Below are 17,201 nucleotides of genomic sequence, written 5' to 3' on the forward strand. Positions count from 1 at the left end.
GACTTGCATCGTCACAGCGGTGTCACATGACATATCAGGACTTTCCCCCTCTTTGCTAAACCGGGTATGGCCGTGGCCAGTGCATGATGCATCCAGCCCATGGGATGTGAGTTTGACAGCCCTGATCTAGAATATAGAACATAAAACAACAGAGTTGGAAGGGATCTTAGAAGTCTTCTAGGCCAACTCCCTGATCAAGCAGGAAACTCTATATCATTTCAGACAAATGGTTGTTCAGTCTCTTTTTGAAAGCCTCCAGTGATGGAGCACCCACAACTTCTGAAGGCAAGCTGTTAATTACTCTCACCATTAGGAAATTCCTTTTTAGTTCTAGATTGCTTCTCTCCTTGGTTAGTTTCCAGCCATTGTTTCTTGCCTTGGCTTTGGTGCTTTGGAAAATAGTTTGATCCCTCATCTTGTAGAGGGGTTAGAACAGTGCTAGTCCTTCTTTTCATTAGACTAGACATACTCAATTCCTGTAATTGTTCCTCATACGTTTTAGCCTCCAGTTCCCTAATCATTTTTTTTGCTCTTCTCTGCACTCTTTCTAGAGTCTCAACATCTTTTTTGTATTGTGGTGACCAGAACTGGATGCAGTATTCCAAGTGTGGTCTTACTAAGACTTTGTAAAGCGGTACTTGAACTTCAAGTGATCTTGATTCTATCCTGCTATTAATTTAATCTCTATTAATCTTTGTTATATAAAAATAACTGCTTCAAATTTCCAAAACAATCAAGTCATATGAATATAACCCTACCCCTATTACAGCCCCCAAAGACCTATGAAATTATTTATAACCTGGTTTGTAAATCTCATTCCTGTGTAAAGCGGGTGAATCTGTGAATTCTTCTAAAATTTAACCTCTAGTGCCATCTAGTGCTGTTCACGTTTCCTTCTTTTTCCTAGGGTTGATAATTCCTTAGAGGCAAAGCTGCTTAACTTGGAAAATTCAGCACGGAAAAACGAGAAGATTGAACCAGTTTCAGTAAATAAACTGGAAGGCAGGAGAGTGAGGAGGAGAGCAGAGTTTTTAAATAATATAAAACAAGAGAAGAAAATACTAGTGATTACTAAGAAATTTGAAAAGGAACCTCCTGAAGAGAATCCTACACCTCCTCCAGAATCATCCAAAGAAGAAGGAAGAGCAGAAAAATACGAAGCCCCCATTCAGCAAAAGGGTGCTTTAGAGGAAAGCCCTCAAATCCAGAGTCAGAAAAAAGAGGAGATCGCAGTGGAGAAACATGAAGCCACGAAGCATGTGAAGGACCTCAAAACAGATGAGGATCAGGTCTTCAAAGAGGAGGAGAAGGTCCCGAGCGTATGTGAATCTCAGAGACTGGCTGTGACCCAGAATGAGGTGGCTTCTCAGGAACCTCAACGAGTTTCTTGGGAACGTAAAAGCATCAGCAGGCTTGAGGTGAAAATTCAGCCAAGAGCTAGAAAGTTTACTGATCCTGCTGTAGCCACACCTGCTTCTGAGGCACCACAGGTACTTAGTCTTGGTATTTTACGGAGGACAGAGAAAGTTTGATGAAAAGTTAATTGGGCAAAGATGCAAATTAGATATGGAGTAAATTGAATACATGGAGTAATTACTCATATCTAAGTTGGCAGCTTCATTCAGCAGCAGGGTTAAAGGATCAAGAAATAGCTGAGCAGACATGGCCTAAGGCAGGATTAAGTAACATAGAGCATCTTACATTCACAAGAAGCTTTCCTATTACCCCTATATTAGAGTAATCCAATCTTGAAATCTTGTAAGACTTTCATTAAAAGGCTATCACCTGAGGATGCTGAAATGATGTCAGATATTATCAAAACCTCACATGGCAGGGGTGTCAAACTTGCAGTGTCATGTTGTCACGTGACGCATCACAACTTTCCCCCTTCACTAAAATGGGGTGGGCGTGGCCAGCGTGTGATGCATCTGGCCCATAGGCTGTGAGTTTGACGTCCCTGTCATATGGCTTTGGAGATAATGACAAGATTATTGATTTTGCCATGAAGTTGCCATAGATCAAGATTGTGCAAGGGTGCTCAGGATCAGAAAAAACAGTCTACTATTGGTTTAAGCGATATCAAAAGTCAAATTATCCAGTCTGTTATTAGTGGATGTTTATTTGATAAAATTAATCAATATCTTAACTATATTTAGAAAGACCCAGTTAACAATGTTACTCTCTGCTGCTCGCAGCATACAATTACAACACATAATTTAGTGATACATATAATAAAACAACAATTTTGGGAGGTTTGTAAAAGCCTCAAAAATATTTAAACAGTATGGAAGTATTTTACAGAAGTGCTAAAATACCCCCCCCCCAAAAAAAGGCTAAAACTCCTTTTTGGAAAATCATTTCACAGCCTTTTCATGTTGCAACAATGAAGTTGTTTTGCCTTTTTCTTGCTTTAATAATTTACAATTATTTTCATTTATTCTTTTTTACATATGTAGCCTATCTTTTCCTAGCCCTTATGTTCTATATCATACTGGATTTACACATTCTATACTTTGTAATGAAACCTTAGTAGATATAATTTTTTCTCAAAAAACCTAGAAGAGGTAATCAGGCCATTTGTTAAATATGTTGTAGGATCTAAATAGACGTGCTCAGTAGGGTAATTAGTCTTAGAGTTCAAAAGGATTTATTTCCAATTTTTACTAAAAATGTCTGCGGTAGAACAGCCATCGATTCTTTTCTCAGTCCTCTGCCTTATGCTTCTTTGGTTCATGTTTCTCTTCCAGGTCACAGAAAGAGCTATTCCCAAATTAAATGCTAAAACTATAAGGTCTCCCTCTGGTCAAGAAGGTTTTGATGCTCCTATACTAATTTCTGAACCCCGGATTACCTATAGTAGCTCATTCAACCGGATCAGTCCAAGGACAATCTCATTCCGGGTAAGGATTTATTACAAATTATGAAAAGATCACTTATTTAAAAATGAAATCTACAGCATGGGTGTCAAACTCACGTCATAGTGGCATCACGTGATGTATCGGGACTTTCTCCCCCTTTGCTAAACTGGGTGTGGATGTGGCCAGCATGTGACGCATCCAGCCAAGAGGCTGTGAGTTTGACAGCCCTATGTCCTATAGCAATGACACAAGTAATATTCTACTTGCACAAAGGCAATGAGGCTGCACGACTACCACTGCAATATTTTTTTACATATAAAGTGCAGATAATTGCCGAGGGTAAGGTTACCCAACATTTGTATGTGTCTGGGCTAATCTTTGACCTTCCAAAAGATAATATGTATAACCAAGGCAAAATTGATTTTGATTGTATTTTATCTACATTTAAACTTAATGAAAACTAAATATAACCAACATGATTATTCCCCAGGCCAACTTCAAATAAACATATTTTGGTGATAATTTTTAGGATAATTTGGGCTCACTACTCAAAATTATGGGTGTCCACTTATGTGCTGCTTTTGCAGAGAAAAACCTGCATGTACACTCTCATGCAATTGGAAACTTCCCAATTCCTCTATTCCCCAGTTCTGGACATCAGGCAGGTTGGTGCTGAGTAGCCACATAGTGTTGGGGATAGGATCAGTAATGTAACTCTCATCTTCCTTCATAGGAGCTGAAGGATAGGAAGATATCTTCATAGGAGTAGAAGGTGAAATGTGAGAGCCAAGTAATATTTTCCAAATCAGAGAAACAGAAGACTTTCGGTCCACTCTTAATATTTAAGAGATTTTTAATCTTTCAAAATATTTACCAAAGAAGGCTATTTCAACTTCTAATCCATATCTATCCTTCTGCACATGATGTTGTGATTCTGTTGTGATGTGACTTCCCTATACCCATTTATTCTTTGCAGCTAAGGTTTCCCCCGCCCTCTGCAACAGAATCTTTTCAGTTGGGATTTGGGTGGGAGAAACAATACTTGTTAAAATTTCCCTTTATTCCCCATAATTATTTAACATGCAAAACCCTGATTCTTGTCCTCTGTTTCTTCTGCTTCTAGGTTGTTCCAAGGAAAGAAAGACACGAAGATGCATTAAACAGAAGGCAAGTAGATATTACCTTCTGCAATTCCTTTGCTATTCCTTTGTACGGTTTGCATTCTTGCCCCATCTTTGTGATAGAAGGACAGACAACAACAGAGTGGCAACAGAGATCTATATACTTCAATAGAAAATGTTTTGTACCTTGATTTTGTTTAATTTTAATTTTGTTTTGTTTAAAGGAAGAGGCTTTCGAATTTGAAGCATGCCTAAATATTCTTTAGCATACATTATACTTCTTTTACAAGTTTTAAGAGTTGCACTTATTGTATAGGCCACTAGAGGCAGAATCTGCTGCAAATTGGGCTGTAAATATTCCTGTAGGCTCTATGAAATTTTTATTTAAAACTTCTGATCAAAGGAAGTTCAGTCAGATCAAATCCAGGAGATCAAGTCAGCAGTTTGATGGACTTTTATCTATCTGCACTTGGGCATGTTATAAACTCAGTACTTTATTTTATTTTATTTTATTTATTTTATTTTATTTAATTTATTTATTTTGTTAAGCATGCATTTGATTTTATATATATAAATAAAAGCTTGATTATTAATACATGAAATAGATATGAATAAAAGGGAACATTAAGACAGAGACAGTAGGCAGATTGGTGCTCTTATGCACGTCCCTTACAGACCTCTTAGGTGTGAGGTCAACAGTAGAAAGTCTGAGGTTAAAGTGTTTGGGGTTAGTGGAAGAAACCACAGAGTCAGGTAGAGTATTCCAGGCACCTAAAATGTTCATCTTATGTTACGAGATTCTTGTGAGAATATGCTTGTAAGCTAAATATTAATCAATTGACAACAAGAGTATCTTATTATATGACATGGAACAATATTAGGCTGCTATTTCTCCATGGGAACTTCAAAATGTTAAGTTGCTGGGGATTCCATACTATTCCAGCCTGATATTGTCTAGATGTGATGAACTAAATGTTCCATAATTTCCAGCCTCTATGAATGTTAAGCTTGTTTGAAGTTGTAAATCCATCATACCTGGAATTTCACATGTGAGCAACAATTGGTCAGAACACCATTTGTCAGGCTCTAGAGCAGGGGTGTCCAACCTTGGCAACTTTAAGACTTGTGGACTTCAACTCCTAGAATTCCTCAGCCAGCTTTGCTGGGAGTATATACAGGTTTTACATTTGCTGGGAGTTTCTCTGGGAGTTGAAGTCCACAAGTCTTAAAGTTGCCAAGGTTGGACACCCCTGCTCTAGAGGGTCACAGTCAGCCTTGTAGGGTGAATTTTCCCTGACCTCAGATAATGAACAATAGGCTTAGAGGGATTAATTGTTTGAATGGAGATATGGCTACATTAAATGATTGAAATACTGACAGATCACAATAGATTCAGAGGTATCTGCAGAATATGACCAACAAAGTCAAGACTTGTAATTATAACAATTCAGATGAAGCTTTGCCTAGTTTTATCTGTATGATGCATTTGCATTAAAAAAAAAACCAGGACAACATTTGATCACAGCCATTGTGGCCAGCCTTGTAAATATATCAACTATACCCTGCAGATACCTCTGATTAGATTGCTTTTCAAGTTTAATCAGAACGATAAATGTTTATCTTGGTGAATATTGTTCTCTGTGAATATTGTAAGAGCCGCTGATACTTTTTGAACCTTAGACAATTAATTTTGATTTATTTGCATCTTCTTTACTAGTGCCAGTATGAGGCTTCCGGCAAGCACAGTCAAACTTGAGGAGAAGTTGGAGAGATATACATCTGCTGTCCAGGTAAATATGGCAATAGAAAATGTGGTTGTCTAGACATTTATACATCTCCAAAATGAGGTGAATAGAAGGAGCAAATAAGCCTTTACCATGAAGAGTTCCTAGCCATTCCTTCTTGTTATGTAAGTGGATTAAAAGATCAAAGAGGAATATGTATTCACCAGCTCGATACCCGTGCTTCGCTTCAAAACTATGTCGTCAGGCTTAGTTTTGGGGGAGGAAAATAAGGGAAAAAAATTCTGCCTCTGCCTACCAGCATCCATCGGTATACATCTGGCTAGCATCCTGTCAGTGTGTGAGAGAGTTGAGGGCTGTTTGGAAACTGAAACAGTATTTGCTGTGTGATCAAGAAGGAGACATCAAGGGGGTGGCTTAGCTCAACTGTTCTGTACTAAAGCTGCTTAGTGCTATGAAACTAAAACTGAAACTCCTCTCCTCTGCTTGTGTTTTGCATTTGGAACATATTTCTTTTCAGGTGAGGAGGGGGAGTAGAACTCCTTAGCATCAGAGCATGTTAATAATAATATACAAAATACTAATGCTCTGATGGTCATATTGAAAAATCCTTTCTTAGTGAGCACCTAGAAGCCAAGAGGAACATATGTGCCAAATTTAAAGTTTGTAGGCTTTACGATTCTGGAGATTTTGTGATGATGCATGAGTGGTATTTCACTTTTATGTATATAGAAGCTAATACTATTATTAAGAGAGAATGAAATTGGTTCTTTCCTGATCGTGCAGCCTGAATTTCTGATATTGCCTGACTCTTGTCTTATCCCTAGAGGGCAGGATCTATTAAAGTGTCTTCACCTATTCGGAGAAACTTCCAACCAGCTTCAGAGGGTGTGGCCAGCAAACGTAGCATCTTTGAAGCCACTATTCCTGTCCAGAGTGAGCCTCCCACCCTTGTCCGTAAGGTAAAAACTGATCTTACCCAGAAACCTATTGCTGGAAGGAATCAGATATCTAGGAAAGGTGTGTTCAGGTGAATTAGCCAATAGATTCTATTCAATGTAAAGATTAAGAACCACAAGAAAAGAGGCAGTTTTTAAAGTTGCTCACCAACAAGTCAATAAATAGATACTACAAGGATTCTAGCAACCCTACTTGTAGGATGTTTTTACAAAAATCTTGAATCAATTCAAAATTTTCCCTCGCTCGGGGGTGGGATTCTACCAGTTTGCACCTATTTGCTAGAACCGGTTGTTAACATTCTAAGCAGTTCGGAGAACCAGTTGTTAGAAGAAATTACTGGCCTAATCCTGTAAGGAAGGCAGGAAGGAAACATTCTGGTGTTGCTTACAGAAACTGCCTCTCCATTAACCCTTATTACATTCTTGGCAGGACTAGACTTCCTGTCTCAGGAACTTCTCTGGAGTTTTTTCCCCCTCCTTTGCTGGTACTTTGCTTGTGTGGAGTGACTATTCAAAGTTACAATGGCACTGAAAAAAGTGACTTATGACTGTTTTTCACACTTACGACTGTTGCAGCATCCCCACAGTCATGAGAAGCCAGGCGAGGAGATGCGTGCCTCGATGTGAGTGATATTAAGTTGGCCACGCCCAGCCAATAACATGACCACCAAGGCACACCTACCAACTAAGCCACACCCACAGAACTGGTTGTTAAAAAAATTGAATCCCACCCCTGCCCTTGCTGTATATTTTTTTAGGGCAAACATGGTCAAGGAGTGGGAGACACTATTCTGAGTCACTCTCTCAATTTGTATTTTCCCATCTCTTTCCCAAGGCCAGAACTAAATTCCTTCACACTGTCTTCTCCAATATTGCTGTAATGAATTTCAATTTAAAATAAACTCAGTATGTTTAAATGTTCATCTCCCCATAAACATTAGTAAATGTTCAAATAATTATATATCATGTGTCATTTTTTTGCCTCTGGTTTTGGAGGCTACTTCATCTGAGGTCCTGCCTGTCTGTAGACCTATGACCATTCCTTTGATTTTTTAATAAATGATTAGAGCTCTGGGTAAACAATTTAAGCAGACTGGAACAAAATGTAGTATCTAGTTGCCAACTGTCTAAAACATTAAACAAGGCCAATCCTGGTTAATTTATGATGGGAGACTAGAGCAGAGTGAAGGGCTGTAATGTGGGAAAGACAATAAAAAGCATTGTTCCATATTGTTGTCATACAAACAACATGGAATGTCAACATAATCCTCAGGAGTGAAATTCAAAAAAAGGAGGGTTATTATTTTATTTTCTTACTAGAATACTGCATTAATACTGTATTTGTACAATTTACCTCTGTGGTTTACCTGCTCTGGAGTGAACATAGAGCCTTTCTTTGCAGGGAAAGTAAAAAGTTGAATCTATTTAGAAATGTCTAAAATCTTATTCTTAGAATCATTAGTTAGTTAGGTCTTAGAACTCAAACAAGTTCTTTTTTTAACAAAAAATTTATTTGGGTTTTCACAAAACATAATACAAGTAAAATTTCTTTTTTTGAGAATAGCATGGTCCCGAGTTATCACTTATCCATTCAGACACAAATTCAATGTCATATTCATCTTCGTGTTCTATTCCATATCTTATTACTATTTTAACATTTTCTCTTAGTTTCTCAATCTTACTTTTAATTATCTAATTCCTTTCTAAATTCAAATATATATATATATATATATATATATATATATATATATATATATATATATATATATATATATATATATATGTTCGCTTGGTTGGTATTTCCCACGTCATTGTAGTTCTTTTAAAGTTGTAGCAACGTTTCAGCAGAATCTCATCTGCCATCATCAGGCTTCTGTATTGTGTCCGTCTGTGGGTCATATATATATATCAATATCTTTCTAATCATTATATTTATACTTTTGTCTGTCTCTTCAATTTATGCCTTTACAATTATAACATTCAATATAACACATAACTTCCAGTTGAATTCTGCTTGGTACATTCTTAAAATATGTACTAAGTTCTTAAAGAAAAAGTATATATATAACAATAACAAATAAAATACTTATTCTGTTCCAATTCAGCTCTATCATTAATGTTAGTTATAATCTTTAACATCTTTAACATTTCTTTTCAATAGGATATCATACTTCTAGGAACACTTATAATATTTCCATAATTTTTTCATATTTCCTTCATATTCCTCTATGATAATTAAAATGTTCCCCTCCTTTCCTCATTCCATTCTCTCATTCTCTTTATTTCATTTATTTATTAAACATTCCATTACATTACAATGAGCATTTTATCTATCATTTTAATCACACTTGTTTCATATTTTCAAAGTTCATTTCTATTTCTAATATAACAATACTATCTTATGTACCCTTGCAGAATCCCCCTTTCAATTAAATTTTCACCCATTATCTCTGTGTCTTCTAAATAGGCTTATACCCTTAATCTTTGTACGTTTTCCCTGTTTCTCTATGTCCTGTTTCTGTCGTTTATAATTTCATTTCCTTTTCCTCTTCCCCCTCTTCTTCTCCCTTCCCTTTTTGACCCCTTCTTTCTCTAATTCTGATTCTCTCTTCTGTAATCCTCTCTTCTGTGTCTTCCTAATATTGTAATTACTTTTCAAACTATTCTTTTTGGGGGTTGTTTTTTCAAATCTTAAATTTTTCACTCTCTTTCCCCCCTTCCTTTCTTTTCCCCACATAAAAATACTTGGTCATTGAAGATGGCTTCTTCTTTGTCCCGCCCTTCTTGTTCTACAGGTATTTCTTGTTGTTTCTCATAGTTCAGGATCTCCATTTCTAAAAATTGAAATACGAAGCCAAAAGAACCTCTTCCTTCTTGTGTATCTTCTGTTTTTTAAGTTCCATTCTCAATTCTTCCAAGAGTGATACCATTTTAAAAACTTTTAAACAACCACCCGATTAATTTTAGTCCTTTAGATCCAATAGCCAAAAATCCAAAAATCACCAAGTAATCCAAATAATCCAAAGCTGTTTCTTCTTGCTTCTTTTTTCCACTTTCTCTTCCTGGGGTTCTATTATTTTGTTACAAAGTTTCAGTTAAAATGTATCTTTTAGGAATCTTGTTAAAGTTTCACTGTTAATTTCTTTCATTTCCAGGTGGTCTCCTCCATTTTTCTAGATCCCAGCCTTTTGGTTTTTTTCCTTCTTTTAAAAGTTTTTGAGAATCCAGAAATCTTTATTATCCCTTTGACATTTTATTTTCAGCTTAAATATCTGTTAATGTCAAAGTGGATTTTTGCCGATTTCTTGCTTAAATCTCTTAGTTGTCAATATAGGGAAGAAAAGAAAAAAACCCAAATCCTTTCCCTTTCCTCTTTCATTCGCCGCTTCAAAGTCTTTCTTGGGAGCAATGTTATTCTTTATAATGCAAATTTCAGGGTACCTTATATTGTTGCTTTTTCAGTTCGACCCGGTCAGCCAAAACTTTCTCTTCTTATCTTCCTCCTGCACATTCTTTTCCTGTCAAGTTCTTCTTTGAGGTGGCCATTTCTTTTCTTTTTTTTTTTTAATAAAAGTTTTATTGATTTTAACAACAAATAAAAACACATAAAACATAAAACATAACATAAGAACATCATCATTCTTCATAAATTTACAGACAGTGTATCGGTTGGTTTATCACTCCTTTTTGTGCATCTATTTCATAGTCATCATAATAATTATGTTACGTAATAACTCATATTATCAATCAACAATTATATATCCTAATATCCTTATTAAACAATCATTTGACTATAATTTAACTAATTCATGCTTAGCGAGATAACTATAATTTAGTTAATTTATAACAAATCGTAAAATCATACCAAATCTATCTTAATATAATATTCTAAAAATATTATCAAAACCAAAATATATATATATTCTATTATTATATTGTTTTATCTAACCATTGATAAAAAAGATCCCAAACTTCATAGAATTGTTTATCTTCTTGTTCTCTAATTTCAAATGTCAATCTACTCATTTCAGCACATTCCAGTATTTTCTTAATAATTTCTTCCTCTAATGGTATTTTCTCAGTCTTCCAATTTCTAGCAAATACAATCCTAGCCGCTGTTAACACATTTACAATCAAATACTTTAAGTTTTTATTAAATGTATCAGGTAAGATTCCCAATAGAAAAATCTCTGGTTTCAAATCTATATGTTTTTTTGTCATTTCTTCCAACCATATGCGAATTCTAATCCAGTATTTCCTGGCCTCCTCACAAGTCCACCACATATGGTAATATGAGCCAGGGATCTGATGACATTTCCAACACTTTTCGGATTTATTCTTGAACATTCTTGCTATTCTTGTCGGGGAAAATGCCACCTGTAAAACATCTTATACAAATTTTCTTTATATGCTACTGACATTGTCATTTTATAATTTTGAGACCACAATTTTGCCATTTTTCTAAATCAATCCCATATCCAAAGTTCTTCCCCAAACAATCATTGTTTCTTTGACTTGTTCTTCCTCTAATTTAATTTCCAACAAATAACTATATAGTTTTTTAATCACTTTTCATCAGGACCTGTCAAAATCCCATCTAAATCAGTCAATTTATCATAAAATCCTTCTGTTTTAGAATCTTTAAGATACCTTGAGTGTATTTGCGCATATGAAAACCAATTCATCTTTATATCTTGTTCTTCTAGCTTTTGCATCGTTTTAAGTTCACCCTTTTCATCCAGTATTTCCCCATATCTAACTGTTTGTTCCTTCTTATAAATTATGGGATAGGAAAAAGCTTCAATAGTTGATAACCAAACTGGAATTTTCAAATAACATTGTTTCTTAATTTTCTCCCAATTCAACCATAACGATTCCGTATATAGTGCCTTCTGAAATAACCCTGCGATTTAGTTCCCTTATACCATAAAAAAGCATGCCAACCCAATAATAAATCATGTCCTTCCAATGCCAGTAATCTAGACTTTCTTAACGTTATCCATTCTTTAACCCACATTAAATTTGCAGCTTGATAATACAACTCCCAATTAGGAAGGCCAAATCCTCCTCTAATTCTAGCATCCTGTAAAAGTTTTAGTTTTATTCTCGCTTTCTTACCTTGCCATATATACTTCAACACCATTTTATTTAATTCATCAAAATAGTCTTTACCAAGCCTAATTGGTATTGTTTGAAACAAATATAAAATTCTGGGTAAAATATTCATTTTAATTGTTGAGATTCTACCTATCAAAGATAATTGTAGATTTTCCCATTTTTTCAAGTCAGATGCTATCTGCTGTTTAAGTTTAATATAATTATTCTCTTTCAGTGTAGTACATCTTGACGTCAAAATTATCCCCAAGTATTTAACTTTATTCGTAATCTCTGAATTTTCAATAAGTCTGCCAACTCTTCTCTTTGCCTTAATAACATATTTTTGTCAGAATCTTTGTTTTGTCTTTATTTATTTTCAAGCCAGCCATCTCACCATACGTCTCTATCTTTTCCAGTAGTTTTAAAGCTGTCTCTAGAGGGTCTTCCATTTCTGACCACCACTGCAACCGCCTTCAGGAAAGGGAGTAATGGCCAGCTGGGGAGGAGATATGCGACTCTCCTTGACCCTGCTGGCAGTCTCCCCCCTCTTCACCACCTCTAAGGGGTGGCTTAGCCCCAAAACCAGTGGCTCGGGGCGAGCACAGATCAAAACCGCGCACGATTGCAGATTTCGGTCTGTCGCCGAAGAAGCTCAAACTGGACAACAAGGTCTTTCTTGTTTGAAAGAACAAAAGAAAAATCTGCCGGCTTGTACTGATAAACAGTTTGCATGGGTATTTTTTAATTTACATTCTCATGTTTGCTAATTATCTGCCACATTGCACCTTAAGTTTCTCAATATTAGAAAGAGTAATAGGTTACCTATTCTTTTCATGGTGTGGTTGAGTATTCTTTTTATTCGCTTATGGTTAGGAAAGTTTGAGGATCCCAGGAGGAGTCTCATCCCGAATAAATCTCTGGATAAGTCGAACTCAGGAATCAAAAAACAACGAAGGAGTCAAGGTATGAGAAAGGCTTTAGTAAGCTCATTATACTAAGATTTAAGATAACTTTTATTGTCATTTTTTTTTACTGTGAGCACATTGACCCACATTAAAAATGAAATTTTGTTGCCTGCTCTCAAGAGTTAAAGAACTAGAATACTAGCACATTATATTAGCCAGAGGACTCCCAATGGACTCCCAATTTACTCCAGCTCATTTCCAGCTCTTAAACAAGAAATCCCATAGAGGTAGTCCTCAACTTACAAATTTCTGTTAATAAGCAATGTCGTTGTGAAGAGTTACTGCACTATTTAGGTGCAGCAATCCTTGGTTGCCATTGTTAACCAAATCCCACAGTTGTTAGGCAAGGCAGCCTCCTGCTGTGTTCCCATAACCAAATCAGTGGGGAAGCTAGCAGGAAGTTGCAAATCCCAGGCAGTTTGCAAGCAGAGAGGCAAGACAGGTAAGTGTTTGCAGGTGGAGAGAACATGAGGGAGAGTGCAAAGGTGTGAGGAAGATGTGGAAAAGAGAGGGGAAGGTGCAAGGGTGTGAGGGAAACATGGAGAGGATCAGTGAGAGTATTTGAGGGGGTGAGGGATATCAGGGAGAGTCATGGAGGATACAGGAGTGCATGAGTGCCTGGCACAGTGCATGTCTAGAATGCAAAGTGACTGGGGGACGGTGTGTCCATGGGTGGATTGAACGTATCCCCACATCTTACTACCTTCCCCATCAGCTTCCACACTCATTTTTTGGGGAAGCTGGTAGAATAAATTAGAGACTACCTATATTAGCTCTGGTTATCTGCACAGGAAATTTGTGCGAAGATAAGGTCCTAAAATGACACAAGTGACAGGGGGATAGAAATACCGCAACTAACCACCTCTTCCTCACCCCTTTGGCTCATTGGGAAATTTTTCATGAAATTGCTTCACTATTCTACCTGCTTTTACATCCCAACTTTTTATCCAAGTGGCTTCAGGCAAAGGGTACCCCTTCCACTGAATTAAATATTGTGATCGTCCTCTATGTAGTCTAGAATCAAGAATCTTCTTTATCTTGTAATGTTCTTCTTCCTGAACCAGTATTGGTTTGGGCACTGGGTCTTACTCAGTCTTACTCAGAAAGTAACATCTGGCTTTAGTAAGAGCCCGTGTTTTATCTTTCTGCAGGATGTTCAGAGAACTGGGAACACCATACAGGGGAGTTAATTGGAAAACTGATCTGATGGTTTGTGAAGGAAATCCAAGGTAAGGATGAAAAGAGTTAGGAGTAGACGGAAGGTGACTTGCTGGGCATGTGACAAGTATGAAAGTGATTTGGCCTGAGTATATTTCAGCATGTGCACAAACAATATTGAATCTGCTTCATGAACATTTTAACTTACTATCAGTACATTATTATCATGCTGCTAATAATGGATTAAACTAAGAGTCTCCAAACTCTTGGCCACAGACGGCTAGTGGCTGTGGCCCATTGGGAACTGGGTCACCAAAATAGCAAGCTTCATTTGTGCAGATGAAGGATTTAGGTTGTGCACGCAAAACTATTCCCTCTCCGCCTCCAAAACCACTGAAGCTGTAGGGTCTGCTGCTTGGGCGAGGGGGTGGGTTGGACTAGATGACCTACAAGATCCCTTCCAACTCTGATTATCTGTTATCTGTTATCTGTTTATATGAAGCTGGCACCACCAATCTGCGGAATCAAATAGGTTGGGAACCCCTGGATTAAACAAGATGCTAATTGGATATTCTATGATTAGACATTCAGTATATTGATTCATTAGAATTAGTTTCTGCCCTGGAAATCTAACACTTAAGATTCAGTCACCAAATGCTAAAACTGGAGTACAGTGGGATGAATTGATTGATGAACTTGGAATCAGGGATGGGATCTGACCAGTATAACTACTGGTTCTGTTGCTCTGCATCGCGCCAGTTGCATGAGTGCAATTTAAGACCTGCTGAGCTGCCTGGACAGCTGAGCAGCGCTGCGTGCGGGTGCACAGTGGTTGGAAAAGCCACTTTTTTCCTGCTTTTTCAACCGCAGCTGTGCCGCGCAAAGCAGCTGTGGTTGAAAAATCAGGAAATAAAGGACACATAAGAGCCCAGGCGGGCGGGTGGGCCAAAACAGCAGCAGACACAGAACCGGTTCTGTGTCTGCTGCTCTTCAGAGCTACCGGTTCTGTAGAGCCAGACAGAACTGGTAGAATCCCACCCCTGTATAAAATCATAAATGAAATCATAAATAGAATTATTCAGAACAAATGTTTCAACTCTTTGTGATTGAACCAATGGATATAAATCTCCTATTATTCTGATTCTGCCTTATAACAAAGGCTGTATTCTGATCTGCTTTCTCATTGTTCTTAGTATAACACTATAAAAATCCTTATGGTCATTCCAGCACAGTGTTTAATGGTGGAGATTTGGAGGTTGAAAGAGTTGCCATTAATTCCTCAAATCTCTGCATGAGTGTCACTAATCTCTCACCTCAAGCAGTTGAGAAACCAGACTAGTGCACACTTGCTATAATTAATGTGTGAACTTACCATTACTGAAAAGAGAGAATAGTGTTCTCTAATATTTCTATTATGAATCTAACAATCCAATACGGTGTTGATTTTACAATTTCAGTTAGGAACTGGGACACTCCAAATCACTATTCATTGTGAAGTCCACTGAATGACTTCAGCTAAAAGATCTGAGTTTGTTTTATATATTCAGATTCAATGAGCACCCTTCCTTGTCCCTTGTGGAAAACTGTGTATTCATCAAATGTTTTCTTTTATATTCTAGATGTAACCAGACATGCTACTCTCAGGAAAACTTGCCCCCATTGAAACAAAAGGCATGGATCTCTTGGAATTCTACTATGTCCCTCAGTTTATTGCTCTATTCTTCTATAGAACTGACCACCTGGCAAAGATATCTATCAGCCAACAATGCCTACAGTGCCTTTTATTGAATGGGGCTCTTGATGACTTAAACGATTTGATGGATAGGAAAACTGACCTATGACAGAAAAACTATATTTCTATAATCCATTTTTATCTTTTTATTGCTATATCATCCATCCTTGTCATCCAAAATTAAGTTGAGTCTTACATTTTATTAGCAAATATGAAATACATATGGCTTCTTTACTGGATCATGTTTCAGCTATGTTTCCACCACGATGAATACTTTATAAGTTTGCACCAAGCATTTGCAATTGTTGCATAAATGTAGCTTTGCCTGTTCTTGCTGATCTTATTATTATCTAATTATGTTATTTGAATAAAAGAGGGATGTTTTAATGGGGAAACTATGCTTAACCCTAAATTGATCAGAGCCATGAGGAGGTTTAAAGCAGAGACTTACCTGAATGCTGTAAGTAGAATATAAGCCATCTGCGAATTGTAGGGGAAAAGAAGGGTGCAATGTGCCTGAATATATAGATGAACTTGTTTTGCAAAAACCATAAAAAAGTAATGTTCTTCCCTCCCTAAAAAATTGCCAAGGAGTTATTTTGTATAGTAAAGTGCATTCTATATTTAAATAATATTTTTATAATATATATTTGTGTTTCAGCTTAGTCCTAGCTATTACTGAATCTCAGTAAGACTAATGGAAGAATTTTCATGTTTTCAACAAGATTTGCCAATCTGTATACATCTATTTAGGTCTACTGCATTCAAAAGCTCTTATCCCCAGATAAATGTACAGTGGATTGCAACTAATGTCATGGCTAATTTTAACTGAATCAGGGCTATGGGTTGACATCTGTCTTACCTATTAGCATGTCATAATTAAACAACTTAGAAGTCACCCATATACACATGCTACTTAAATTCAGTAGTGGGGATTGAATTTTACTTTTCACTTTTCACGATAAATATCATAATAAATAACATTTGTTTCAATATACAGACTTTGCTTCCAATTGTATTAATCTGTTGTCTGATTTTTTTTCCTGTTAAATCTGCTGACCAGACCCAATGTCTAGCCTTGCATTGTGACCCAGTGGTGGGATTCAAATTTTTTTGCTACTGGTTCTGTGGGCAAGGCTTGGTGGGCGTGGCAGGGGAAGGATACTGTAAAATCTCCAGTCAGAGGTGGTATTTGCTGGTTCTCCTAATTACTCAAAATTTCCGCTACTGGTTCTCCAGAACTGGTCAGAACCTGCTGAATACTACCTCTGAAGTGACCCCCCCCTGCAAACAGATTCTATGCATGCAATCTAGGCCTTTAGAGATAACATCCAGGAACTCCTTCAATAGTCTTCAATAATAAGTGATTTGCTATGTTCTCTGTGTTAAAGTGAAGGCTCATTCAGGACATCAATGCTTTCCTTCTGAATTTCCTTTCTGGTGAACTTTAGATACAGGTTACAGATAGATAAGAGATCACTATAAGTGCCATGAGTATATTGAAGAAGTTCAAGGAATCTTTGGTTTCCAATCCAATTTACTGATTCGAGTTTTATAGTTTCCTCCCAC

General features: G+C 36.8%; 1 protein-coding gene across 1 annotated transcript in view; it reads left to right on the forward strand.

The window, feature by feature from the left end:
- LAD1 (ladinin 1) overlaps positions 1-16,629 on the forward strand; it is a 30,173-nt gene extending 13,544 nt beyond the window's left edge. Inside the window, exons 3-10 of the mRNA XM_087962456.1 lie at positions 908-1,490; positions 2,748-2,900; positions 3,982-4,025; positions 5,697-5,769; positions 6,549-6,683; positions 12,651-12,740; positions 13,894-13,971; positions 15,520-16,629. Of these exons, the coding sequence (XP_087818582.1) occupies positions 908-1,490; positions 2,748-2,900; positions 3,982-4,025; positions 5,697-5,769; positions 6,549-6,683; positions 12,651-12,740; positions 13,894-13,932 (1,117 nt within the window). The 3' untranslated portion in view covers positions 13,933-13,971; positions 15,520-16,629. The remainder of the gene's footprint in view (positions 1-907; positions 1,491-2,747; positions 2,901-3,981; positions 4,026-5,696; positions 5,770-6,548; positions 6,684-12,650; positions 12,741-13,893; positions 13,972-15,519) is intronic.
- Positions 16,630-17,201: the final 572 nt, after the last annotated feature.

Source organism: Notechis scutatus, chromosome 3 (genome assembly GCF_049901735.1).
Source record: "Notechis scutatus isolate UNSWTSFEM ecotype Mainland chromosome 3, rNotScu1.2, whole genome shotgun sequence".
In the NCBI taxonomy this organism is placed as follows: domain Eukaryota; kingdom Metazoa; phylum Chordata; class Lepidosauria; order Squamata; family Elapidae; genus Notechis; species Notechis scutatus.